The following is a 27,861-nucleotide window of genomic DNA, read 5'->3' on the forward strand; positions in this document are numbered from 1 at the left end:
AGACATCTGCAGATTGGTCTTGGTGGAAATGCCTGGCCCAGGGACTGGCTCACCAGGTCAAGGGTAGGGGTCATCTTTATTGAGGGGGGAGAACGGAAACTTAAAAACTCAAAACCTGCCCCTAGGGAAGAGCAGAAGTTGTCTTTCATCCTCTTGTCTTATTTTGTGGGCAAAGGAACTAAGAGATCGATCTATCCATCTATCCGTCCTCGGCCTTGCTGGACAATAGTCATCGAGCACCCACGGTGTGCCAAGTTTTAGGAACACAGAAATGAATTCCTGTGCCCCAGGCTCACAGTCTGGTAGAGGAGACGTCCGTGCCCACAGTAATTATAGCAGTGTGGTATGGGTTATTACGTCAGGGCCGGCACTAGGGAAGGATGAGTGAGGTACGCACTGTGGGAACAAAATTTAATGCAGTGCCAAGAGAACTCAGTTATCAAGATTATTAGTAATGTATCGCAGTACTTCTTAAAACTCAAAATTAATGCCAGAAAAGCATGGACGAACAAAAGATAAAATTTTCAATGAAGCCAGGATCAATATTAGTGATTTTTCCTTTTGCCTCGGGCTCCAATATCGCTTGGCTTGGCACCGTGTTCTGGGGGATGTATGTGGGCTGCCGTGGACAGACAAGGCAAGCATCTCAGCCAGCTGGCGGTGTGCTGGACTGGACTCCTATCGGCTTGCATGTCTCTTCCCAGCTTCTTGCTCGGGACTGCGTGTTGGTCGGTTGACATTGGTCGTGATGGGAATATTTACACCATGGTAACTGGTAGACACTAAAAATCAAGGCTTTCCCCCACCCTTTCTGAGAGCTGGTTGTTAAATATCTATCAACACATCATTATATCCAGCCTGCACTGGCAGTGGGAGGACCTTCAGGAAAGGTTTCCCAGAGGAGACGCCTTCTGCGTTTTCCAGAATAAGAATCTAGAAAAGGAGAGAAAGAACGTCCCTGCAAATAAGAAACTCAGTATGCAAAACACCAGAGGAATGGGGGGGGGGGTGTGCATTGTTTTCAAGGAACTACGAGGAGCTGAGTGTAGCTGGAATGGGAGATGTTGCAGGAGAAGGAAGGTTCAAGAAGGCAGAGAAAGTTGCAGCACCGCGTGGTGTCCTGAGATGGAGCCAGATCGGGGTCTTTGCTCTGGGACACGACTGTAGACCTATAAGAGGGCCGGGCTCCCTACTTCTGCAGTGTCCTGCCTACCAGACCAGGCCAGAGACGGCCGTGGTGAGCTAGTAAATGCTTCCTAACGGGAGCTCTACGCAGTAAGAGCTCTGATGTACAGCCATTTGCCAAATATTCCACCACGGCCAATGTCCTCTTTTTATTTAATTTCTTTAAATTCAGTTAATTAACATACAGTGTATTATCAGTTTCAGAGGGAGAGTTCAGTGATTCATCAGTCTTCTCTAACGCCCAGGACTCATTACCTCAAGTGCCCTCCTAATGTCCATCATCCAGTTACCCCCTCCTCCCACCCACCTCCCCTCCAGCAACCCTCAGTTTGTTTCCTATGATTTAGAGTCTCTTATGGTTTGTCTCCCTCTCTGATTTCGCCTTGCTTTATTTTTCCCTCCCTTCGCCTATGTTCCTCTGTTTTGTTTCTTAAATTCCACAGAGGAGTGAGATCCTAGGGTAATTGTCTTCCTCTGATTGACATGATACCCTCTAGACCCATCCCCGTTGTTGCAAAGCACCATGGCCGACTGCAAGCTATTTATGTGATGTTACTGAACGCTGAGTTGAGGAGAGATGTTCCATAACGCACCATTGTATGGCCCCTCGACCATCTACTTAAAATAGAAATAAATAACCTCAAGACCACAGGTAATAGTAACATGGAGTAAGATAACTAGAAAGAGATGAGTTTTGAGTATTTATTACTTGTATTTTCAATATAATTTATTCAATTATAAGTTTATGCAATTTAATTCTTAATGATGGCTTAATGGCACACAGAATTTCCTGAAAATTGAACCATCTGCTCTCACGAGCCAGTAGGAGGAGGTAGGAGCTGCTCGCATGTGTCCCCGGGGAGAAGAGATTTTGGTCCTGACTTGCTGCGTGGATGGGGGCTGCCTGATTCCCTGGGCCTCACATTCCCAACCTGGGAGACCAAACCTGCTTATCGTGAGGTGCTCTTTGCCCTGGTCCTCTGTGCCCAGGGACAGGGATCCAAGCCTCCGGGTGACCTCCCGGAATTCGCTGGGACACGAGAGCATCAAAAGCAAACACGATTCTCAGAGCGATTCTTGCGCTGGGAAAAGAAAAGCCCGAGGCCACGGTTCCACATCCTTCTCATTTCAAGAGTGTGTTTTATTACAAAGTCACTGGCACCCAAACTATCTGAGAATATAAAAAAATAATTATAGTAATAAATGCAACTTACATGGCTTGTACCTTTACCGTGTGCCAGATACTGTCCTAAATGCTTTATACACATAAGTTCATTCAATTCTCAGATCAGAAGCACAAGGTAGGTAGTAGTTTTGTACCAACATAAAAGACGAGGATGCTGCTGTTATCACAATGCAGCAGGTGGAGAAAAGTGGTTACAGGGGCGCCTGGGTGGCTCAGTTGTTAAGCGTCTGCCTTCAGCCCAGGGCGTGATCCCAGGGTCCTGGGACCGAGCCCCACATCGGGCTCCCTGCTCCGCTGGGAGCCTGCTTCTTTCTCTCCCACTCCCCCTGCTTGTGTTCCCTCTCTCGCTGGCTGTCTCTCTCTGTCAAATAAATAAATAAAATCTTTAAAAAAAATAATTAAAAAAAAAAAGAAAAGTGGTTACAAAGAGGTTAACTGGTATACCCCAAACCACCCAGCTAGGGATTTGAACTGGAATTTGCTGTGAGCAAGGGCAGCAAGAAAGAAGGGGCAGGCTCGTGCAGCCCAATGCAACTGCAGAACACCCCATGAGCTTGTGGGGAGCATGAAGCCAAGACCAGCTGAATTTAACCGGATGGCTCACCTCACAAGGACTGATGCGGTCGGGAGAAAGGGCGTCACCACAGAGGCACGTGCTCATCACCCCCAAGTTCACAGATGAGTTCACAGAAGGGAAGAGGGAGTCCACGAGGTCCCACAGGGCTACCATAAGGCAGCGCTCTGACACGAGCCCCAGGGTTTCAACATGGCCACAGTGTGCAGCCAGCTTCCGGTGCTGGGGGGGCCTGGGGTTCATATCAAATCTCAACCATCCCCAGATATCTAGCTAGGCAAGACCCCCACATAAGAATCTGATTGAAAACCTACAGAAAATATGGAAAAATAACCCTCCATGACAAAATTGCGTGTCCCTAGGAGAGAAGAGTGGTACTTACCCATCTCTGATGACCCGCTAGAGCAGACCTACTACTACCACTGTGTCCCTTGTCCCTGAGCAAAGGTCTGTGCCTACAGTGGGGTCCTGCACGAATGACAGCAGTTAGACAGGGTTTGATGGCTGAAGAAGAATCACAGGACTCCTATCTGTTCTCTGCAGGGTTACAAAGTGAACTCATTAAAGTAAGAATGTTCTTCTCAGCCAAAGGCTGCCTCAAAGCAAGGGATCTGGAGAGGCCAACTATGAACTCCAGCTGTCACCTCTTCCAAGGGTGATATCAGGCTGCACTTCTGCTCTCGGATCAGGGACCGACCACAGAACACCTCAAAGCCAGGGAGCTCAAAATCAAGACTTAGCCGGGCTTTCTTATCCCTGGTTGGTCACACAGGCATACTCCTGCTGCGAAACCAGTGCCGATGGCAGAGCCTTCTGAGGGTCTCACCAAGACCAGGTATTAGACTCACTGCTATCCATAAACAATGCTGACAGTTTGGTACTAACCACGCGGAAGTGCCTTAGACCCACAGGTACAGAGCAACACCATGAATCATTATGGCCATCGGTATGACTAGTGGTCAATGTCCTGCAGTCACAGATCCTTCATCAAAGACAAGAGAAGCGTATCTAACAAGCAACAATTCAGATAAGCTGAAAAAATGGACCATACTTATCCAGGGCTCCACTCAGTAGGAAAAAAAGTTTATTGCCCCGGAGGAGGCACATGAGAAAATCTTAGAGGTTCTTGATGGTCATCAGCTTAGTGCGAACATTGTGGTATAATTGCCGAAAGAGCGAACATGCACACAGGTTGTATTAACAGGAGCATAGAATATATATGGAGGGAGGTGATAGTTGTGCTTAACTCTGTGCTAGTCAGATGCCACCTGAACCATTGAGCTTTGCTGCAGTCACTGGCAGGAGTTAGGTAACTGAAAAACTGAAATGCTTTTGGAAAAGACAATGCTGGAAGATATGAAATAGGTACCAGATGAGCAGTGGTTAGAGGAAATAAGACGGCTAAGTCTGGAGAAAGGATGCCTTAGGGGGTGGGGCTCTTCCTTTCAGAGTGATTTCAGCCATAGCGTCAGGCTTTAGCTGACTTCAGAATTGTTGTTCTCAATAGCCATTATAAAAGGGGCTTTGACGTGATGGTCCTTGGAGATACATGTAAAGAGCTCTTTACAGAACTGGGTTTTTTTTTTTTGGTTTTTGGGTTTTTTTTGTTTTTTTTTTTTGGACGGGGGAGTGGTGCGTGTGTGCTGCTCCTCTGTCCTCACTTTGGGACAAGGAAGATCATCCGAAGATATTGCATTAGCCCACTTGCCCTGGAACTACATGCGAGCAGGAATGGACCACATCACGTGGTCTGGGCATGGGGGTACCGAGAGAGCTAGGCTCTTAGAGTGCAGATTTTAGCTGGTGGCGGGGAAATGATGACCCTCCATCACAGCTGTCTGGGTCTGATGGCTGGTGTGCCGCCTGAAGACATCGTGGAACTGGGGTTGGACTGGACAAATTTCTAGCTTGTTGAAATTGACTTGGCGGGGGTGGGGGGTTGAGGGAGTGGTAGGGGGATGGGGGAGGAGGGGTTCCCCTCACCAGCTGGCTCTGACTGGCCACTCCCTGGGCTAGGAAGAGACCTCCCCCTGACTCCGCCCCCCCATGCGGTAACCCTGATTCTGTCCTTACTTCTGGGTGAGCTTGGGCAAGTCCCTTCCCCTTTGGGATTTGGTTCTTCATCTCCAAACTAGAGGTGCAGATATCTGCCCTGTCTCATGGGGCTGTTGTGTTGAAACTAGCAGTGGAGTTGTTTGGGGCTGTGTGGGAGGAGGGGGTTATTGCTGTCATGTCATTGCCATCCCCTGGTTTGTCTGGTACAGACCAGAGTTCCTGTTCCTCTGCTACATCAGCTAGGACACCTTCAGGGGCTAAAAATGGCCTTGCCAAGGAGACACACTCTCGTTTTGAGAAAGGGGGGACCCCAAGTGATCGAGCATCTCAATAATGTCTTGAAGGCCCTGGTTCCTCTTCTCTCTGTCATCCTCAGTCCATTGGCCGTGGACCTCATTGTCACCTCGTTGTGGCAAGATGACTGCAGCCTCTCCAACAGCACGTCCTCACTCCACAATGTTCAGAAAGAAAAATGGGGTATATCGCTGGAGTGTGTCTACTTGAAAAAGTGAGCAAAATTTTCCCAGAAGGCCCAAGCTTATCTAATTCCTCTCATGCCTCAGTGGCTGGTCTGTATCTGTGTCCACACCCAAACCACTCCCTGGCCAGGAGCCCCTCATGGTGGGCTTAGTCTAAGCAGGAGTCAGTCCTTGAGGCTTGGGAGGACACAGTCTTCACTGAGGGATGAGGCTGCTTGGATGGTGGTTGAAGCAAGGACGAAGCAACGGTGTCCGCCACATCATGGGGATGTCCTGGGATGAAGGTCGACCAGCTCTCAGCTCTGCCTCTACGCCCTCCCTTCTTCCCTCCTTCCCTTGGCCCTCCTTTTTTTCCTTCCTCATTCATCCCACACTTACTGAGAGCCTACTGTGGGCGAGCACTCAGTGTGCCCCTGGGGATTCTACAAAGATAATATACAGCCATGACCTTGAGGCGGTCCAGTTGCGTAGGCGTACAAGGCAGATAGATATATACCCTGATGGGACCTGGCATTCTAAGTGCCAGGCAGGAGGAGGGGAAGGCCGTGATACAGCCTGAGGAGACAAGAGGGGCAGTGAAGAAGGACGTTCCAGGGAGAGGATGTCACAGGAATGAAGGCCCAGAGCTCTCTGAACTCGTTAGCGGCTTTGTTTTCACTCTCAGCTACGGGGGTGGCCCAGAACCCGTCACTAGTAGCCTGTTTGGTAAAGTCAATGGTTCCAGACACATTCTCAGGGAGAGTCCAGAGCTCTTAACTTGCCATAGCTCTCACATCTGGAAAATAGGTCTAATTCTTTCAAGGTTGGCTGAATGGATTGAAGGAGAAGATAGTTTTGACTCTCCATGGGTAGACATCCACGTGGGAGGCCTGACTTCTCACCCCAACTCCCCCATAGAAAGTCGCACATCCTGTCTATGAGCCTCAGTTTCCCCACCTGTAAAATGGGGAATTTAGGCTAGGGAGCTCTCTGGGCTCTTCCAGGCTTGAATTTCTTTTGGGCCCCCCACATGTGGGTCAGTATCAGCACTACGAAGTGGAATTTGGGTATCTCACTGGCCTCCCCCACTGGCCCAGGCATGAGGAAATAAAGTCAGACTGAGGTTGGGGAAGAAAGTCCCGGAGATGGTCTGAGCTGCCTGTCTCAAGGCAGATGCGCTTTGGAGAGCAATGGGTCCCTGGCTGACCTGCTTGGGCAGGGGGTAGACTATGTGGTCCCTGGGTCCCCACCAGGCCAGGAATTCCTATTCCTTTACTTGTGCCTGAAATGTCACCTGGGCCTGGCAGTCACTATCCACCCAGTTCCTAGTCTCATTGCCTTCTGCCCCACAGAGATGACCCAGTTCTGGCTGGCTGGGGAGTGCCCTTTCCTGTTCACAGACTAGGCAATATCTCAGTGCCTTCTGGACCCAACCTCGAACAGAACTGTTTCCCCAGTCACTGGTGTGGTGCCGGGAACCTACTTGGCAGAGAGACTGGGTGTGACGTGGCAGCAGAGGCAGGAAGCAAGGTCCCCTCCCAAGAATTCTTATCGGTGTCTATGACTTCTCTTTCCAGCTGACCATGAGCTCCTGGAAGACCGCGAGTCTCCTTTCCCTCCCAACCTAGCAAAGCACAGTTAGCCCTCAAGAATTACTTCCCGAATTGGATTAGCGTTGAACACCACTCTCACACTCACAAGCTCAAGGACCCACGCAGATGATCATGTGTGATGCACCAAGTTTACACACAGAGTGAGGCTGTGGAAGAAGATACTATCGATCTCTATGGGCCCTAAGGGGTTTCCCATGGGTCTTTGCAGCAGCCCTTCGAGGAGCAGGGGTCCCTGGGGCTCAACATTGTACACTAGGATTTGGAAGTGAGATTTGGAAAGGCCTTGGTGCTCAGCCACTGACCCCCTGCCTGACCTTTGAGGAAATGCATCCCCTTGCCTGGAAATGGCTTCGTGGCCAGTGAGTCACGGGACAACACCCACACAGTGCAGGGGAAGGAGTTGGATAACTTCTCCACTCTGCACCCCCCTCCCCCGTTCAAAACCTGCCTGAAATCCATTCCCACGCTCCTGGCCTTTTGGCAACTCTTCCATTTGAATTGTCTTCCCCCATGGCTCCATGATAATTCAACATACCCTTCAGGAGCCAAAGGCCACCTCCTCCTGGGAGGATTCTCTGGTTTCTCTCCATCCCTTAGTTCTGTTTGACAATTCAATTCATCGGTAGCAATTATCACATTCCCCTTGTCTTATCTTCATGTGACTGCATGGCAGTGTCTGACGTCTCCCGTGCAGGCTCTCGTCCCTGCCCCAAGCTGCTGAGCATGCCTTCTGCCCACGTTACAAACGTGTGTGAGCCCAGGGAGCGGGATCGTGTGCCAAGTTCTTTGTCTTCCCTCCCAGAGCCGCAGACCCTCTTCCCTCAGTTTTGTACAGGGGTTTGCACACTGGAGAAGTTAAAGGAACTCATTTATAATTATTAATGGTTTGAGCCTCTATTGTGTCCCAGGCTCCATGCTGGGTGTGGGGACACAGAGATGCATCTGACAATGACAACACCATGTGATGTGCGCTATAACTTGGGTGTGGGGCAGGGCTTGAGCTGCTCTAGAAAGACAGGCAGCGAAGGGGGGCGGGGAGGGAACCTGGGAGGAAGCAGCCCGGACAAGGCCTGGAAGTAGCCCAGCTTGTCCAGAGCCTGGGTCCAGGCATCAGAGACATTGGGGCTTTGGGCCAGACCACGGAGCTGGGGGTGCTGACAAGGGTCTGCTCAGAACCCGTTGAAGGCTAACGTTTGGATCATTATGCTTCGCTGCAGAAGACAGGAATCAGACCACCTGGGTTCAAATCCCACCTCCACTAGCTACCAGCTTGGTGATGTCAGGAAGGCAGAAATCTCAGCTTTCTTGTCTGTAAATGTTGATAGCAGGCCTGCCAATAGCGGTGACCCTTAGCACATGCGGCACCTGGCTAGGGGGAGGTGAGAAAGGTTGCAAAATCCTTTTGGGATTTTGGGACCCCAAATAACTCTAAGTAGTAGAGTTTTAGAATTAAGGGGGTGCCAAAAGACCCCTAACTAATCAAGATACATAATATTTTAATGCAATACTTAAAAAATATATATATATATTTATATTTATTATGTTCAATTAGCCAACATATAGTTTTTGATGTAGTGTTCAGCGATTCATTAGTTGTGTATAATGCAATACTTTTAAAATGTCAAAACGAATGCAAAAAAATCCATCATGAACAATATATCAAAAACAAAACAAAACAAATCCTCCCCAAAACCCATCAATAAGAACAGGATCTACCTAGCACAAGGTATGCGGCTCCAAAAACCGCGAGCTGCGGTTGAACTGGGAGTTCTCCACCTTCCCGGGCTAGGGACTTCCGAAACCCTGAGGAGAACCCGTGGCCCCTCTCACCCAGAAGAATGCTCAAACATGCACCCTCTGTGCACTTTTGGGGTGTTCCTGCACCCCCTGGGACTCGTCCACGTGGAGGTTAAGAACTCCAGTTCCACGTGGGGGTGCGGGAATGGGGAGGTTCCACGCGCCACCCAGCCATCTGCGGGTTCCCCAGCACCGGGCCGGGAGGCCCTCCTGGCCGCCATGGGTGCTCTGCCCCCTGCAGGAAGCAGTGCAGAGCTATGCCGCTTCTTTTTCTTTCTGGCTTGGCTCCCCCGCTACCTCCACCGCCCCCCCTCCCCTCCGCTCCGGCTTGGGACTTTTCCTAAAGTTTGCTGAAACCAGACACCTTGCTCCACCGAGCCCGCGTGCAGCCACGGTTTAAAAGGCCGCCTTCAGTGCCCCCTCCCCGCCCCCAGCGGAGACTTCAAAAGGCCCGGCGGGCGCCGCGGCCCCAGCACCTATGAGCCGCCCCCCAAGCCCGCGCCCGGAGCCCGCGCCGGAGCCCGAGGACGCAGAGCGGACGACGTTCGAGCGCAGGCGGACCGGGCCGGCGGCGCAGCCCCGCGCGCCCATGCCCCTCCCGGTGCCGCTGCGCTCCGAGCGCCCGCGCCCAGTTTAGGGAAGGGGACCCCGCACCCCCGCCCCCGCGCCCGCGCCCGGGGCTGCGGGGACCCATGAATACAAATGCCGTTAGGCGCCCGAGGAAGGACCGACCGTCCAGCCTCGCAGCTAGGGACCCAGTAAGTGCCTTGGGGCTCCTGGAGCTCTGGGGGTAGCGGTGTGTGTGCGTAAAGTTGCGCGCGTACGGGGAGGGGGGTGCACGTGTGGGGAGTGAATGCGTTTGTGCTCGCGTGCGGTGGGCAGTAGCGGAGAGCTGTGTGCAAGTAGGGGTGCGCCCGCGCGTGTGCACTTGGGGTGTGTATGTGGGGTGTGTGTGAACGTGAGGGTGTGTGAGGTGTGTAGTGGGAGTGTGCGTTGGGGGGGATATGGAGAGGCTAGTGTGCATTTGTGTGCGTGTAAGTACCAGTGTGCATGCGTCTGCGTGTGTGGAGTCCGAGTTGCATTCGAGTCCAGAAACCCCAGGGTGTGTTTGTGTGAGCTCAGGAGGAGTGCGTGGCCGAACTTGCATGTGAATGAGTGTGAGTGTATGTCTGAGTTTGGGGTAAGGGTGGATGTGTGTGGGAATGTGTATGCACCAGTGAACAAATCGCGGAGGCGGAGGTGGAGGGGACTTCTAATGCCTGGGCTCGGACTGGGGTTGTGGTTGTGCGAATTTGCGGGGCGTTTGCGACAGGGTCAAGGTGTGTGCAGTTGTGCGCTCCAGCCGGGGATCCGAGGGAGGCTTTGGTCGCCTCCTGAGGGTGTGTGTGTTTGGGGGGTGTTAAGCTACCATTTCTTACTGAATGGACAGGAAAGGGAAGAGAGTGACCAACGTTTAGCAAGTCCACCCACTATGTGCTCAGGGAAGTCTGTTCTCCAGGGCGCTCTGAATCTGGGAAAAGGGGTGAGTGTGTGTGTCTATGTGTGGTAGGACACTGATTGTCGCTGTTGTCGGAGTCTAGATACTGAGTGCTGGTCCCAGATCTGTCCCCGGAACACTGGATTCCTTTCAGTAGTAGTATCTGTCCCCTTTCTCCTATCTCGCCCCCCCCCCAGCTCGGGGACCTCCCCCCACTCCCCCACCCCCCAGTCTCACAAGCCAGAAGTCCCAAATCTCCGAACTGTGGTCGCCCTGCTGTGCAGCTTTGGCCGTCTCTTTCCTCTTTGTGGATCTCAGTTTCCCCATTTTTACCGGGGGGGGGGCGGAGGTGGGGGTGTCTCTGCGGGGCTGCGGTGGGCCGGCCGAGGCTGTGTGACCGGCTGCGGCCGGCAGGGGGCAGCATGGGGCAGCAGAGGGCGGCTCGGCGCGGGGAGGAGAGAAGGTGGAGAGCCACCGCGGGCCGAGACTTTAAATCGCCTTCATTTCCCCCAAATCCTTCCTTTTCCTCTCCTCCCCCAGGCCGGCGGGGAGGCAGCTTCCACCGCCTTCCGCGCGCCCTCGCCCGGCCTCGCTCTGCCTCCGGGGACCGCCAGCAGCCCGCCTCCAAAAGTTTGATCATCTCTCTTTTTGCCTGCTTCTTCTTCCTTTTCGGTGGAAGCAGAAAAAGAGCGAGGCAGGGGCGAGCGCGGCGCCGGGACTCCTGGGACCATGGGCCTGGCGCGGGCGCCCGCGGGGCCCCGGCCCCGCTGCCTGCCTGCTCGGGCGCCCCTGGACGCGGGGCTGCGCTGGGGGCGTGGGGGCCGCGCGCTCTGAGCCGGCCTGGCGCGGCGGGGCGGGGGGCTGGCGGCCCCATGGGGCGCGCCCACACTTGCCCCCCGGGCTCGGGAGCATGAAGTAGGGGCCCGCCATGGGAGCGGGATCGGCGCGGGGGGCCCGAGGCACAGCGGCGGCGGCGGCGGCGCGCGGGGGGTGAGTACGAGCTCGGGGACGCCCCCTCCCCAGCTTCCTGCTGCTCCAGCCCGGGGGAGGGCTGGGGTTCCCTGCCGCGCCGGACGCTTCCCCGGAATGTCGGCTTCCTGCCCCTTCCTGCGCCCCTTTAAGGCGGGCCGCCAAGGGTTAACGCGGGCTGCGCCCCCGGCCCGGCGAGGCTTGGCGAGCGCTGCCTGCCCTGCCCCGCTGGCCCGGCTCCGCGATCGCGTTGGGGCGGGGGCCGCGCTGGGGAGGGTCTGTGCAGAGCCAGCCCTGGGGTCGGGGTTGGGGGTGGGTGGTGGCGCCTGGGGCGGCGGGTTGGGGGCGGACCGGGCTTTGGGGATGCTTGGGGGAGGAAGGGGCTCCGTTTCTGCCTGTCTCGGTGTGTTCCGGTGTCGGTGTCTACAGGTCCCGAGCTTGTAAGTCAGTCTGTTCTTGTTAAACTATCCGCAAGCGTCTAGGTCTCCGGGTCTCGGCTTCTGCCCCTGTCTCAGCGTTTGTGTGGCTTTGCACGTCCCCTGCTTCTGGAAGTCTCCGCGTGTGTGTCAGTCTGTTTGGGTCTGTGCGTCTTTCAGTGTTTCCCTGCTTTTCTGGGGCCTTGGGTGGGGGGGAGGTCTCAGTTCCTGTCATTTTTCGTGTGTGAGAGAAAAAGTGAGAGCCAGCATGTCAGAATAGAAAGGGCCCAGAAGATCACCAAGTCATGGCACAGAGGCAGAGACTGGGGGCCAGGGAGGGGCAGGGAATCTCCGAGGAGGGACTGTGGCAGAGCTGGGACCCAGGGGCTGGTGGAGTAGTTGTAAAGAGTGAGTGTGTGCAAGAGCGAGTCACTGAGTGTGGGTGTGTGTGGGAGTGAGCAAGGACGGGAGCAGCCCTGAGGGCCCTCGGCACTGTGGCTCATGCTTGCTGCCCAGAGAAGCACAGAACTTGCTCCCTTTGCATCCTGCCCCCAGAAGCAGAGGACATTCCCCAGAGGCTGGTCAGGGCTGTAGCTCCGCCCTACGCCACCATGCCCTGCCCCCTCTGAGCTGGAATTAGGGGGATGATGCCCCCCCTTCTTTCCCATGTCTTGGAAAAAGCTGGCTGGCTGAGATTCCCCCACCCCCCACCACAACACACACACACACACACACACACACACACACAGCACCAGTAAGCACACTGCTGACTCATTTTCTCCAGAAGACCCTGTGCCAGGCAAGGCAGATGCCAGTGGTTGGGCAGAAAAGTGGTGCCAGGCGAGCACCCCACAGTGGGGCCCGAGCTTTGGGCAAATGGGCAGTCAAGCCACTTTGAGGCCCAGCCTCTGCCTTGTCCTGTCTCGCTGCCTCCCTCACCACAGCACTGCCCAGGTCCTGTGCCCTCCGGTCCTGGTGTGCCTACCAGCCTTGCTCTTCTTTACGTCTCCCAGACCAGGCTCCGTGATGCTACGGAGCACATTGCTGGCCTCTTCGCTCCTTCCCTGTCCTCCCTGGCCTTTGGATGCTCCCCTTCCTGGTGCTTTCACGTGCCCTGCTGCCCCTCAGGTCTCACCTCCACGGCCATCAGCTCCCCTGGTGGGGTGCACTGGCTGGTGGGCTGCCCTCCCTCTGTCACCCACTCCCCGTCCCTGAGCACATTCTGCCTGTTACTTTGGTGGCATATTCTCCTTCCCCCGCTCTGTGTCCAGGGGATCCTCTCGGTACACCACAGCCTGGCCCGGTGCACTGGAGCGCATGACCCGTTGTGGTGGAGGACTGACCACTTCTGGGGGAGGCAGGGCACTCCTAGGCGGGCGGCAGGTTGGAGGGCGGGGGGAGCCCCGCGATCAGTGTGACTCCTGATTGCCGTGGGAGCTTGGGCAGGCCCCTTGCCTCTGTGCTTCCCTTCTTTCTGATCCACAAAACGGGCAGCTTCATTCTCAGCTCGCAAAGTTTAGTGAGGACTCACGGAGGACCATGCTCGTATAGGGCTTAGAACAGTGCCTGGCGTGTAGTAAGTGGTCAATAAAGGGCCGCTGTTATTTGTATTATTATTCACTTCATCTTGAATGGACGTGTGAGTCAACTGGAAAATTCTGGGCTGCATCCTGTCCAGACAGATGACCTGTCTGTGTTCCCAGGGAAGAGGTATCAGGTGTGAAGAGAGGAGCCTGGGTGCGGCTGTCTGGGCACACGGTGGCCTGGCTGGTCAGGTGGGACAGGTCCATCCCCCTTTGCTGTTCTGCTGTTCTCAGGCCAGCTGCCTGCCCAGCTTGTCCCGTGAGTGCACAGCCAAGCCTGGAGTCCACAGGGCTGCTTCCCTGGTGTGTGCCCTGGGTCTCAGCTCCGAGTTCTTGGTGGATGTTCAAGTTGGTATGGGTGTCTTAGGATCCTATGTGTTCCCAGGTAACCAGGGTGAAGGAAACTCCAAGCATACCAGCTGTAGTCTGGCAGCCTAGGGGTCCCGCAGTAGCCACATTTGGTGTGCTGGCAGAGGGCCCTTTTCAGGGGTAGGAACACCTGGGTTCCCTTCCTGGAGGGCTGTGTGGCCAGGCTGTGCCTCCAGGGTCAGGTTCCCTGACGCATACGTAGGTTGCAGTCATCTCAGCTGCCTCCTGCCTGCTGTGGTCCCTGGGCTCTGGTTGTCCCGACATTCTGGAGCCCTGGGTTCACCGAGCCAAGACCCACGAGTCAGTGGTGAAAACAGAAGTCGGGAAGAACAAAGTGCTGAGCCAACACAGGCACTAAACATTATTAGCAGTAGCCTAAACAGCGTTGGAACGGGAGCAAAAGAACCGGCAGGGCCTCCCTCCGGGAGCCAACTTTCCAGGCCTGGAGCTTGCTTAGAGGGCTTGTTGGCTCCCTGGACTGTATCTCCGTTCCTGTTGGTAAAGGCTGGACTCTGGTCTCTGGCAAATAGGAAGTCCCTGTAAGTGTCCAATTTCTTCTCCACGAGAGACAAGTCAAGTGGAAAGGACTGTTTGCTAAGTAGTTGAGTCAGATGATGGGGGTCACTGACATGCTGTGTGGCTTTAGACAAATCACTTCCCCTCTCTGGACCTCAGTTGCCCATCTCCACAGTGAGGGGATGGGACTAGAATCTGGCCTCTAGATGATCTCAGAGGACCTTCTCCTGCTCTATATTCCCACCCCTACCTCGGCGGGGTGTGAGTCGAGTGCACACAGAATTCAGGTCGGAGAGGTCAGTTGCATTTGTCAAGGTGAACGAATGGAGGGGCAAATATGTTGGTAACAGGCCTTCAGGGCTGAAATTCTTCAGCTAGAAACCATGGTGTTGGGAAGCTTAATTGAAGCAAAGATTCTGATCCCATCGCTCCTGTGGGTCTTCTTTCTCATGACTGTCAGGGATTAAAAATATTTCCCCCGAGGGTATCCTTATTCTCTCCAGAGTGATCACCTTGGCATAACTACAGCCAGAAAAATTGAGTAAGGGCATGTATGCTTCTAACGGCTTCTGCTCTCCACCTGGCCTCTCTTTATCAGCTTGGGAAGCATCCTAAGCAGGGCGGATGTGATAGCATACAGCGAGGCACTCAAAGAGTGAGGGCTTGTGCCTGGAAGGGGCTGGGAAGAGAGGATGGAAGGAAGTGGGACAGAAACGAGGTTGTTGGGACACTGGGAAGTGAGGGGCAGTGTCTTCTGAGGAGACGTTCTCAGGAAAAAGGAGTTCACTGGTCCTCTAAGTCTGGGGACTGCTGATGGACAGAAAGCCCTGTCCATGTCTTCATTGCAGGACTTCTCAGAGCCTTTGGTATGCAGTTAGCTGTTTAGTTGTGCTTTGGGAATTGCCGGGACTGGGATGCAGCTCTTCCGCAGTGGATCTGGCTCCAGTTTCCTGGAGTGTCTACCTGGTGCGTGTGGGAAATAGTTCTGAAGAATTATGACCCCAGAGCCTTCCCAGGGTGGCCTTGAAGAGGTACCTGACCTCCCTAAGCCTCAGTTTTTGTCACATCAAATGAAGCCTCCTGTCATTTCTTTTCAGGGCTGATGAGGCTGCCATGGGCTTCGAGTGGGCAGGTCATGCCGGCAGGGCCAGCCTCTGCTCTTCTCCCCAGGCAACGCCGGGGCAGCTAGGTGCTCTGACCTTTAGTCATTGCTAGTGGTGAGCCGGAGGTGAGGCCCGTGGTGGCAGGGAGGACTGGCCCCGTGAGAAAGGGCATTTTCACAGCAGCGGCAGCAGATTGGAGATGAGGGGGAGCTCAGGATGTTCCAGGAGCAGCCCTGGAAAGAAGTCAGAGGTAGCGAGGGCCTTTGGCGAGATGCTTTTGAAGTCCAGAGTCCTGTAATACCAGGTACCATTCATTTCTTCTATAAAGATACACTGAACGTTTATGACATGCGTGCCAGGTGCTGGGAATACACGTGAACAAGACAGATGTGGTTCCTACCCTTCAGGGACTTGTTCTAGAAAGGGAAGTAGGAAAATAGGCAATGGGCTCATGTGGGATATCTGCTGTGGTGAGGTACGTGCTGTGGGCTGTGGGAGGGGACGCCCAAGCTGGACTCTAATGCGTGTGTGGGAACTGACCAGGCAAAAGAGTGGTGTCAGGAGCACTTGGGAGTAGCGCGTGCAAAGCCCAGATGCCGGAGGAGGCTTTCGAGGGACCGCCATCAGCATCTGATTGCTAGTGCAGCTAGTTTGCCTTATGCTGCAAGTAACTGAAGACCCGATTGGACATGGCTTACACGAAGGGAGCTATTATCTCCGATATCAAGAGGTCTAAAGGAAAAGCAGTGGTGGGGATGACTAATTCAGCATCTCAAGTATCATCAAACATCCACTGTTTTTCCATTCTGTCAGCCTCACGTGCTCATGGAGCTTGTGAACCTCATGGGCACAAAATGGCTGCAGCAGCAGCGCATCCCCATTCAATAACATACAAAGGCTAGAAGAAAACCTTCTCTCGGTCCCTTTGAAATACTTTCCCAGGGACCCTAAGAGGCATCCCTCATATCTTATTGACCATGTTTGGGTCACGTATGCATACCTAAACCAGTCACTGGCATGGCAGATGGAATTCCCAAGATTGGCTTAGACTTACCCAGATTCGTTCAGTATCCTCTGAAGTCCGTGCCTCCCTGAGCAAAGAAGGGCAGGGGGACGGCTGTGGGTAGATAACCACCAATGCCTTCCACAGTGCCTATCAGGATCGCTATTGATTATAATTGCAATTAAGTTGGAATAATTGCCATTAAACAAGAGGGTGTGAGCTGGTTTTTCAGGGCACCCAAGGAGCTGGGAAGAACGCGGGGCGCCAGACATCAATTCCGGCAGATGGGTTTCCTGGATTACGTGATTCCCCAGAAGCACAGCATTCTAGCTTTCCTCTTGGAAATGGATCCGGGGCCTGTGCATCCCAGCCTTAGCCCGCACCGCCCGCCCGTCTCGGCTCTCTCTGCCTGCATCCCGGCCGGCCGGCCGTCTTTGGCCACGTGCCGCCCTCCCCTCTGCCCGCTCGGGGATCAGATGCCCCGGGTGGCTTCGGGTGTCGCCCGTGGCTGCTCCCACAGGAAGGTGAAATCGGATCACTGCTTCTGCCCGTCTTGGCAGGAGCCACCGAGCAGAGTATTAACCCTTCCGGGCCCCAGAGTTCAGGGGCAGCAGTGATGCCTAAGGAGCTCTTCTACGGCTGGCACCAGGCCGAGCCCTTAACATGCATGAGCTCATTTCATCCTCACGCCTGGCTGGTAAGATAGGGAGTGTCGGCCGGGCAGGAGGCAGGCTCAGGGAGGCTGAGTGACTCATCCAGGGTCACACAGCTGGTAAGCAACAGGGCCAGGTTTGCACCTGGGTCTGTCTGACTCCCCATTGTGTCCTGTTTTCTCTCCTCTCTTTCTCCATCAGCATGAAGCCAGGTAGGCAGCTTCCTTAGCACGTGCTGGTCCTGGTTAAGGGGCCTCCTCCCCCTCCCCCTCGTGTCTAGAGAGGGAGTTCTCATGGCTTTTGTCCTTTGAGGATGTCCGTCATCCAAGCGGACCAGTCTGGTCTTCCCACTGACCTTTCAGTCCTGGCTTTGCCACTCACTGGGCCTCAGGATCCTGAGTACAGATGGGGACACTGAGGCCCAGAGACGGGGAGGGGCTGGCCCCTTGTGGCCCAGTGCGTCAGCGGCAGATTTGAAGCTGGACCCCGGGTCTCCTGACACGCACGGCAAGGCTTCCCGCCCACTGTTCTCCGCCCTGTGACCCTGATTTATCCATCTGTGAAAAGCAATGTTGTACTTGTGACGCGTGCTGTGTGAGCAGGTCCTGCCTCTAGAGGTTGCGCCTGGAAACCCCTGGAGCGTGGGCTACCCTGTGGGGTCCTAGAGTCTGCACCTGGCCTCCGCTTCCCGCAGGGGAGCCTGGCTGGGGCTGGGGGAGGCGGGGACTGGGTGATTTCCTTCCAGTCCCCAGCCAGATCTGGGCCCCAGGGTGGAAGCTGATGCCGCCTCTGCTTGTGTCTTCCCGTCTCTAGGGGGTTTCTCTTCACCTGGATCTTAGTCTCATTCACCTGTCACCTGGCCTCCACCCAAGGAGCTCCTGAAGGTAATCCTCTCTTCTCTTTGTGCAGGGGGTTGGGGGGGGGGGACAAGGGAGGGCAGAAGAGACCTGAGAACTCAAGGCTAGGAGACAGCCATGCCCCTAATTAGAACTCAGTGCCTCAGTTTTTCTATCAGTAGAATGGAGCCCATCATTGGCAAATTCTCTCCAGGCTGGGAAGAGTGACATTTGATGTTTTGTAAGGGGCAGGAAGGGCTCAGTGCAGAAGCGTAGGAGGTGACCCTTTCTTTCCTACGGGGGCCGCTTGTTCAGTAAGCCTCAGTCGTCCTGATTTGTCCAGTGGTTATACCAAGATCTGTTGAGAGGAGGCATGAAGGCCACGGCTTCCTCCCCTTCCCGTGAGATCCTTTTCTTCCCTGCCATCCCCGAGGACCCGGCCAGGGGGCCAGAGCGGCGGTGGGCTGGCTACACAGCCGCCCCGGGAAAGTGAAACCTCTCCCACATCTGTTTGTCAAGCAGCCACAAGGCCTCCTAAAATAGCGGCTCTTCCCCTCCTCCACGCTCGCCCGTGTGCCGGGGCGGGCAGCCGGGCACTCCCAGAGCCCCTGTGGCCTGACCTGGCCGCCGGCAGGGATTGGGTCCCTGGGAGGGGAGGGCCATGCCCGGAAGAGACTCCGGCTGCCCGGCAACATTTTGTGCAAATGTCATATTTTCCGAGCTTGCTGTTTCCCCCACAAAGTAGGTGAACAGCTGTCCAGAGTCCTGAGTCAGGCAATGGGGGGCGGGGGGTGTTGGGGAGAGGCCGGAGCTGTGTAGAGCCAGGTTTATGTAATAAAGGGATCTTGCTGAGGCCAGCTGGCAGGGGTCCTTCCAGCTTGGCGTCGGGCTGCATTCATTCCCCTGTCCCCTAGCTCCTCGCCCCTGGATTCTGGATGTGTCTCCACCCCACTTTCCAACGAGTCTGAGGGGCTCCAGCTCAGGATAGCCGAGTGTTAAGAACAGAGACCCTGGAGCCAGGTGGCCTGGGTTCAAGTCCTGGCTGTGCCTTGTATTATAGGCTGTGCGACCTTGGGCTAGTTCCTATAGTGAACTTTTCTGACCCTCCTCTGTAAAGGAGGGGATAATAAGCAGTATCTTCTTTAGAGATGATGGAGAGAATCGGGTGAGACAGAACACATGAGGCACTTGGCACATCGGAAGGGCTTAATAAATACCAGGGCTTATTATTGCTGTTAATGATATTATTTACCTGCACGCTTGGGCAAGAGCAGTCCTTCTCCATCCCCCGTGGAGCCCACGCTGGTCAGAGGCCGCCGTAAGACGACCGCCTCCACCAGCTCTGGGTGCCGGAGTGTGGGGCTTTGCCCCTGCCCTGGATACCGTCTCTGGGGGGGAGGCCTGGAGACTGGCTGGTGTCAGCTTTGAAACCCACCTGCAGAGGACGGTCGCTGGTGGAGCCTGGCCCGGCAACTAGAAGCGGCCATAAGCTGCAGCCGTGCAGGCCGGGAGTGGGGGGCTCTGGGGGCCGCCGAGGTGGGATGAGGGGAGGGAGAGGTGGCTTCTTGTCCTCCCTCTTCGCCAGCAAGTGCCTCCTCCCTTAGAAGCTGTTTTTTGTGAGTAGTAGTTTGTGCTAATAGGAGCGTTTCCGCGATGAAAACGTGCGGAATACACTACCGAGAGAATCTTCGAGCAGTGGTTTCGGTTAGCTTAGCGCAGAACAGACGGAGGTGGGAGAAAGGAGGAACTCGAAATGAAATGAAGGCCCGCAGATCCTTAGGGAGGAAGGCAGGTCTCCAAGCCAAGCCAGCCCGAAAGGGCAGCCTGCGACTGCGGTCTTCTTAGCTCATCGTTAGCACTTTGTGGCTGCCTCCACGTCCGGTTTCGCTCGTCTTACAGGCAGGGAAACCGAGGCTCAGGGGTCAGGAGGAGACTTGCCCAGAGGTGTCTGGGCAAGGATGGCAAGGATGGCTAAGAGCCCTATGATGTTGGCGCTCTTCACCACCCTGTTTTACAGCCGAGGAAACGGAGGCTCGGAGTCCAGACTCCCAGGTGGCTTTGTCTGGCTCTGAAGTCCAGCCTTCTGGCTCCAGAGCCTGCTGTGTATGGCACTCGTTTTCTCCCAGCCCATCTATCTGTCCATCCATGCATCTGTCCGTCCACCTCCCAGCTGCCGGCTGCGGGCTAAGTGCAATCCAGCCCCATGTGGACCCCACATACCACGCTCGGGGCCTAGGTTGCTGGGCCCGGGGGGGTGGGGGATGGTGGAAGGGAGCTGAGGATCCCAGCCAGACCCCAGTTCCAGAGGCAGCCTCTTCTTTTGGAGTTGGAGCTCCGGAGCTGGATCCTGCAGACACTGGCCGCTCAGCCGGCTGAAGGAGGTCGAATGACCCGGCGAGAGGCAAGGTCAGGAAGCCTTTCCATAAACACGCTGAAAGCCCTCCTTTGGCTCTGGCGAGCCCCACCGATGTAATTACCGGGCGGATGTGACCTGGCCAGGCTGCAGTCGACGTCCAAATGCTTCACCAGAGGACAGAGGTCGCAGGGATGCCTTGATCGCTTCCTCTGCTCCGTCCAAAGCTGCGCAGGGTGGGGGAGAGTCATTGGACATGTCCTCTTCCTTCTGTGCAGACAACAGCTCCCCCAGTCAGCTTTGGCCTCAGGGAGACCTGGGGGTGGGGAGCGGGCTGGGGAGGTTCCTGAAGGCGGTCAAACCAGTCAGGCCCGCTGGACGTCCTTACCCAGCTCCTGTGACCCGTCCACTCCTGTCACCCTGCTCCCTCACTCATGGGACTGCTTCCTGGAGGAGATGGCTTTTGAGACAGAGAGAAGGGGAAACATGTCATGAGAGGCAGCCTGAATGCCCAGTGTTAGCATCTGGTGATGGTCATTATCTTTGGTATGAACGGCTGTCATTTGCACGTGCTTATTGGGTGCCAGGCCCTTGTTTTCAAGCATGGTAGCTCATTTACTCCTCGCGACGGCCTTCTGAGTTTGGGACTACTGTCATCCCATTTAATAGATGAGGACACGGAGGCATTAAAGTCACACGTGAACTCAGGAAGTCTGGCTCTGGGGGTCTGTGTCGTACACGAGTCCATGCAGGGTCATTCACCCAGACAGAGGACTGGTTCTGACTCCAGGCTCCCGGTCCCCAGTGTGGGGCCCCGGGAGGGGGGTAGCTGTGGGTGGACTGTCCTCCCCGTCTGTGCACCTGGAGGGGGCTGGGGTGGGAGCAGGCCCTGACCTCGCCCTCTCCCCCTCTGCCCTCCCTCTGCAGATGTGGACGTCCTCCAGCGGCTGGGCCTCAGCTGGACGAAGGCAGGGGGTGGCCGGAGCCCCCCGCCCCCGGGGGTCATTCCGTTCCAATCGGGCTTCATCTTTACGCAGCGGACCCGGCTCCAGGCCCCCACAGCCGCCGTCATTCCCGCCGCCCTGGGCACGGAGCTGGCGCTGGTGCTGAGCCTCTGCTCCCACCGGGTGAACCATGCCTTCCTCTTCGCCGTGCGCAGCCGGAAACGCAAGCTGCAGCTGGGCCTGCAGTTTCTCCCCGGCCGCGCGGTCCTCCACCTGGGGCCTCGGCGCTCCGTGGCCTTTGACCTCGACGTGCACGACGGGCGCTGGCATCACCTGGCCCTGGAGCTCCGGGGCCGCACTGCCACCCTGGTGACGGCGTGTGGGCAGCGCCGGGTGCCCGTCCCGCTGCCTTTCCACAAGGACCCAGCCCTCGACCCCGAGGGCTCCTTCCTCTTTGGGAAGATGAACCCACACGCGGTCCAGTTCGAAGGGGCCCTGTGCCAGTTCAGCATTTACCCTGTGACGCAGGTCGCTCACAATTACTGTACCCACCTGAGGAAGCAGTGTGGACAGGCCGACACATACCGACCTCGGCTGGGACCCCTCCTTCCCCGAGACTCTGGCACAACCTTCACCTTCCAGACCGACCTTGCCCTGCGAGGCCTGGAGAACCTGACCACTGCCGCGCCAGCCCTGGGGTCATGGCCAGCAAGCAGGGACTCCAGGGGGACTGCGGTGCCTGCCACACCCGCCAAGCCCCTGAGGACTAGCCCCACAGACCCTCGCCGGCGCGCAGCAGCAGGGGGCCCAACCCGGATCCCGCTGCCACCTGCCAGGCTGTCAGCCAGTGGCGTGCTCCCGCCCGTGCCCCTGGCCTCTCCGGCCAGCTCCACCACAGCTGTCCGGCCATTGCGGAAGGGCGCAGCCACCAAGATCCCCAAAAGTCACCCAGCCAGGCTTTCAGCCCCTTCTCCTTCAGGAGGCCCTGTCAAAAACCCCCGCCCCACCCAGAAGGCAGCTCAGCCCTCCTTCACAACATCAGCCCCACCCACCAAGAAGCCAGTGCCCCCCACTTCCCACCCACTTCCTGCCAAAGCCCCCCGCCCCTCAGTGAAGCCGATCCAGAGGACCCCGGTGACGCCCAGACCTCCGCTACCCAGCGCTCGGCCCCCACTTCTGGCCACTGGCTCCTCCAAAAAGCCTTTTCCCCCAGCCGGCCAGACTGAGGCCAAGATGACCAGTCATGCCAGTGAGGCAGCCCCTGCCCGCGCTGGCACCCACAGACCTCCCCGACCCACTGTGTTGTCCCTGCCACCTGTCCCCCGTCCTGGCTCTACCAGGATTACCCCAGCAGCCACGACGATGCCTCCCACCCTTGCTCCTGGCTCAGCCCCCACCAGAAGCAAGAAACCCTCTGGATCAGAAGCCACAAAGAAAGCCAGACCCAAGAGCAACCCCCGGAAGCCCGTCCCCCTCAGACCTGGGAAGGCAGCCAGGGATATCCCGTTGAATGATCTGACAACCAGGCCCAGCCCCAGACAGTCCCGGCCCAGCCGGCCAACCACCCCGGCCCCAGCATTGGCCCCAGCGCGATTCCTGTCCTCCAGCCCCTGGCCCACGAGTCATAGCTATTCCTTCTTCCACCTGGCGGGACCCACGCCTTTTCCGTGGCTGATGGGACCTCCAGGGCCCAAGGGCGACTGTGGTTTGCCGGTAAGATGGGGTGAGGGGTGCATGTGGCTTGGGGCTCAAGGGGGTGGCAGGGGCAGTCAGGGCAAGTGGCTACTCCTGGCATTAGGGCAGGGCCGGAGAAGCAACTCAGAGCAGGGAGGTGGTTATGGGCACGTGTCAACTCGCATGCAGGTCCCCTGTTCTACCTCCGCTGGTCTCTCGATTGCCCGCTCTGCTGTGATCCATGGTGCACCGGGGCAGCCTTGGGTTTGCTGGCCAGCACCCGGTGAAGACCACCCCCAGGCTTGGGCGGGCCCAGGCCCCAGGTTGTTCTTTGCTAACCCAACTGCGAAGGTCAAGTGGCTTAAGGAAAACCTCTAGCTGACTGGCCCCTAGGTCATGCGGTCCCCAGAGTTTAGCTCTCCTGACTCCTGGCGGAGAGCTCCTCCAGCCCACCAGCTAGTCTGGGAGCGCTGGACGAAGGTCACACATGGGTAGTCCTGAACATGTTTTGTTTGGCACTTGCAGCATTGTTTAAAAATATTTAATAAGTTACTAACATTTTAAAAATGTGAGAGATTTCTTATGAAAGACCTGGTGACCAGCTTCTCTTGGAAGGGGGACAGATGCAGTAGCCCCTGGCCTGCGGCCCGGTCAGATCTGCCCCTTTAGACAGGACAGTCCTCCTCCCATGTGTCCCCACATCTCCCAGTCTGGCCTTCCAACCCAGTCCTTTCCCCTGTGTATTTTACCTGCCCCGCTCCTATAGATGTTTGATTTGTGGCCCCTGTAGAAGAGTTTGGGGTGAGGGGGGTCAGGGTGGGCCTGAACAGTCAAGGAAAGGAGAAAGAACATTCCACGTGCAGAAGATGTTCTCAGGCCCGGTGCCTCCAGCATGCCTGGGACTGTCTCCAGGGGCAACGACCTTTCTGCAGCTGGAGGCCAATTCCTCCGGGCGGGGAGTGGAGGGGATGGAGTTTCCAGAAAGCTCAGGCCTCAGCTCTGTTCTCCTGCCTTGGAGATGACCACCGTGTGGTTTTCACCTCCCTGAGGCTGGGTTTCCCTCCAGGCTCTGTGTTTGAGGTTAGGCTCCCTACAATGTGGAGACGGTGGCAGATGCTGGGAATTCCCAGGCCTTACAAACACACTTAATGAGTTTTAATAATCATTAGGAATAATATTTATTCAGCCTGTCTCCAAGGGGACTGAGAGCCCGTTTTTATTATAACCATATTGTAGAACTTATGGAGATTGTATGCATTGCTTTGCAATTATGTCAACGCTCTGCTCAAGTCCTATACTCTGAAATTGTCAGGGCAGGAGGTTGGGAGTGGAGAAAAGAAGGACCCCTTCTCACCCCTCCAGGCTGCCCAGCCTGACTCAGGCACCGGCTGCCTCTGACCCCTGACAGCTCAGCTTCCCAAGCTGTGTGGGTACTGGGCTTACTGGCCATGGGTTTAAAAGGGGATGAATTGTCTCCCCCGAGAGAGGGTGTGCAGCTCAGGGTCTCCACCCCATCCAGTGGAGGTCAACCCTGCCTCCTCAGGCTGTGTGTGGTGTGGAGAGAGGACAGCCATGTCCAAACCAGCACAACTGGAACAGGGGCGATTTTTTTAGGGTATAGAATCTGCTTTTGGGCCTGTCGGATGTCCGGGCCACGTACCAGGCGATGTGGGTCAGCAGCGGTGAGGCCTCACTCCAGATCCTCTTCTTGAGCTTCCCCGTGATCAAAGAATGTGCTGAAGTCAACCTGTTCAGTAGATGGGTGCTTAGGGATCATTCCATTCGACCCTCCTCACTAGGCAGGTGAGGAGCCTAGGGAGTGTGCCCAGAAAGGGCCAGGACTTGCCCAAGGGCACACAGCGCATGGGAGGCGGAGTTGAAGTTTATGCCCCAGCTCCAGATGCCAAGACTGGCACATTCCATTCCACTCCCCTGAGTGTCCACTCTGAGACTTTAAGACTCAGGGCCGGGAGGCTAGTGGCTTCAAAGATGTGTCAGGCCATGTCCTTGGCCTCAAAGGAAGATCTCAATATCTTAAGAATCGGTTGTTTCTATACCTACCAGATTTATGAGTTGCATGAGTGGAACCTTCCTTTAGGACCTCCCAGGACCTGGTTCAGGAGGGCTGAATGAGTACGCTGATCCCTGCTCCACAGATGAGGGGATGGTGGCTAGAGGGACAAAAGACTTGGCCAAGGGCACCTAGCATGTTCTTGCAGGGACTGGGGTACGACTCTGGGTGTCTGATGTCCAGAGAGGCCATGGGCTCTCCCTACTCCTCCAGCCCCGGAGGGCCGAGGGCAAGAGGGAGGACATCAGTCTGCTTGGGTAGCAACCTGCCTCCTGTCCCAACCTGTCCCCTAATCCCACCCTCCCTCAGCTTGGAACCTAGCCTCACTCCAATAGGAACCCAAAACACTTGGAGAAGCCTTGTCCAGCCCACCACGTGGCAGGTGGCAAACTGGTCATTTATATTTCGGCAGAGCCCAGAAGTCCCATACGGAAGTGGGATCTCTGAGCGGCAGTGACAAGGGCTGCGGCTCCTTCTGTCTCCTCTTATCTGCCTCCGACCCCCAGACACATTTAGGATCTAGTCCCAGCAGAGCAGAAGCTGTGCTGCCCTGGGTTGGGGGCTTAATTGTTCCCCGTCTGGGGACATGCAGACCTGGGTTCTGATTCTGACCCCACCCCTTACTAGCTTTGTGGCCCTGAGCCACCCTAAGCCTTGGTTTCTGCAGACTGTAAGTTAAGAATAGCTCCCATCTCCTGTGAGGAAGCGAGTTGGGTGATCTCCAAGGCCCCTTGGAGATCTGTTTTTGCTGGGTGACTTTGGGAACTTCTTTCCTCTCCCCAGGGCTGTCTCCCCTCTCCGACAGCTTTGGAAGAGCTCCCTCCCCAGAAGTAAGTGGGACCTCCTTTCAGAGCCAGAGAGGGGTGCTGCGGCTGGGTCTGACGGGTTCCGCGCGGTCCCGAGGGGCAGCAGACGGACTGGCAGAGGCGGAGACAGCTCTGGGCCCCGGGCCTGCCGGCAGTTGTAGCCACGGAGCGAGGGAGCTCTGTGGGAGCCCCGGCAGCGGGGGGAGCATGGAAAAGCTGAGCCGGGCCCCGGGTGAGGAGGGGCAGGGAGGCTGCGGTTCACAGAGACTGCACAGAAGCTGCACAGAAGCCCCACGCCTGGAAGGAGGCGAGTCAAGGCCTTATTTATTCATGATCAGGCCGCTGGCATTTGCACTCGCTTGCACTTTTTGCAAGCGTCACCTCAGGGAGACCCGGATGAGGGCCTGGCCTGCAGCAGATGCTCTGTGACTGTCTGTGAAATGAATGAAAGAATGTGACCTTCACAGAAAAAAAGGTTGTCTTGACTCCCAGGCCAGGCTCCTTGAGGTTACACAGATGTCTGCTGCTGGTGGGTCAGGAGGCCGCGTGGAGGGTAACGGGGCACAGACTTTGCATTTGGAGTGACCTGGGTTTGAACCAATCCCTTAACCAGCCATCCTTTCATGCTGTCAGCAAATGTGGATTGAGTGCCTTCTAGAGGCCAGGTGCTGTGTGACCTTTGGCAAGTCACCTAACCTCTCTGAGCCTTTGTTTCTACCTTTGTAAAATGGGGATATGGTACTATGTACGTTTCCAGAGTTGTTGTGTGGATTGAGATGAGGGACATAAGCACCCAGCATTAGAACCTGGTTCCAGTGGTTGGTTGTGGCTGTTTACTGACATGCTGATGGTTGAGATGGGGGTATCGCTGCATTAGGAGGACCGGCGTGTCTGGACCCAGGAGGGCCTTCATACTGTTGGTGGTTAGGAATCGGGGCTAGATCTTGAGAAATTCACCCCTTACCCTAGTTATCGTCCAGAACCCAGGAGAACGAGGGCTGTTTTGCTTTGTCTTTAGCGTGTGCTTTTGAGCTCCTACTATGTGCCAGGCTTTGCGCTAAGCAGTTTGCGTGCTGTATCCTGCAGCTTCACGTGGGGGACAAGGTAACTGAGGGGAGTTCAAGGCAGGGGCTGTTTGCAGAGGCGTGGGCGGCATCAAAGGAAGCAGCGGGGCTGGCAAAGCACACAGGTCTGACCTGAAGTTATAAGGGGAGAGGACGTGTGACCAGAACCCAGTGGGAGTTAAAGTGTGAACAGTAGTCTGTAGTTCCCCCACCGGGCAGGGAGAGAAATACCCCGCCCACTCACTCTGTGCACCTTTCGGTCTCTTGCTGGGACCTCCCATTGGCCAGACCCAGCCAGAAGCAGAGGGCAAGAAAGCGTGAGACTGCAGCCTGTAGGCTGGGTTCCCAGGGCCTACAATAGATCGGGGGAGCAAGTGGGGCTAACCTGCACCCGCATACATTATCTTGGAAGCCAGGTGTTGTATCCCCATTTTGCAGCTGGACAAACTGAGGGCTGGAGGCGTGGGGAGATGATGTAATCTGCGTAAAGCCACATGGAGGAGCCCTGGCTGGGAGGTCCTTCCCTAGGACAGAGACTGGGGGAAAAGGCTCTAATTCTTGGGAATAACGGTGCTCTCAGATGGTCAGAACTGGGAGGGCCCTTTGAGGTCCCCTGCTTCTCCCCATCAAGCCTCCGGCACCGAGCAGAGGCCCAGAGACCGAAGAGTCCTAGCACAGGGTCACCGGCAGTTAGAAGCACACGCGGGCCTGGACTCAGGTCTCCCAGACCCTCGGCCTGTGGAACCTCTCTGCTTGCTGCCCCGGGGCCGTGCCAGCCAGGACTTACTTCTCTCTGCAAGGCTTGGCAGGCGGGCTGTTGCAGCTGGACACAAGCATGGACTTGTTCCGTGGGACGGGGTTCCCCTAGGTCCGGCTGTCGGAGGCCAGGACCCCCGGGGGAAGCCCAGAGCGGCCTCGTGTTTGTTTCCATGGCTCTGTTTGTGTGAGCCCCGGAGCCCGGGCCTCCTTCTCCTCCCCCAGGCAGGCCCGTGGCCCCCGCTCCCCTCCCCCTTTGCTCTGGGCCCTCTCAGAGGCCCCGTTGTTTGCAGCGTGGAGTGGAAAATCCCACCCCAGCCCTCGTGAATCATCCCAGAGTCACCCGCTCAGGCTTCAGGCCCTGGAAAGAAATGGCAGCGTTTTTCCACTGCGTGGAGAA

At 56.2% G+C, this 27,861-nt stretch overlaps 1 protein-coding gene across 5 annotated transcripts in view; it reads left to right on the top strand.

The window, feature by feature from the left end:
• The first annotated feature begins 9,418 nt into the window (after window positions 1-9,418).
• The window catches only part of COL27A1 (collagen type XXVII alpha 1 chain), a 134,863-nt gene continuing 116,420 nt past the window's right edge, over window positions 9,419-27,861 (top strand). For 3 of the 5 annotated variants that reach the window (XM_044389543.3, XM_044389544.3, XM_044389545.3), the window contains exons 1-3: window positions 9,419-9,626; window positions 17,771-17,841; window positions 21,074-22,803. In XM_044389543.3, the coding sequence (XP_044245478.2) occupies window positions 9,571-9,626; window positions 17,771-17,841; window positions 21,074-22,803 (1,857 nt within the window). In that variant the 5' untranslated portion in view covers window positions 9,419-9,570. Of the gene's footprint in view, window positions 9,627-11,227; window positions 11,336-17,770; window positions 17,842-21,073; window positions 22,804-27,861 lie in introns of those variants that run through there. The other 2 variants (XM_044389546.3, XM_057313707.1) reach the window with 2 other exon arrangements.

Source organism: Ursus arctos, unplaced genomic scaffold, assembly GCF_023065955.2.
Source record: "Ursus arctos isolate Adak ecotype North America unplaced genomic scaffold, UrsArc2.0 scaffold_18, whole genome shotgun sequence".
In the NCBI taxonomy this organism is placed as follows: domain Eukaryota; kingdom Metazoa; phylum Chordata; class Mammalia; order Carnivora; family Ursidae; genus Ursus; species Ursus arctos.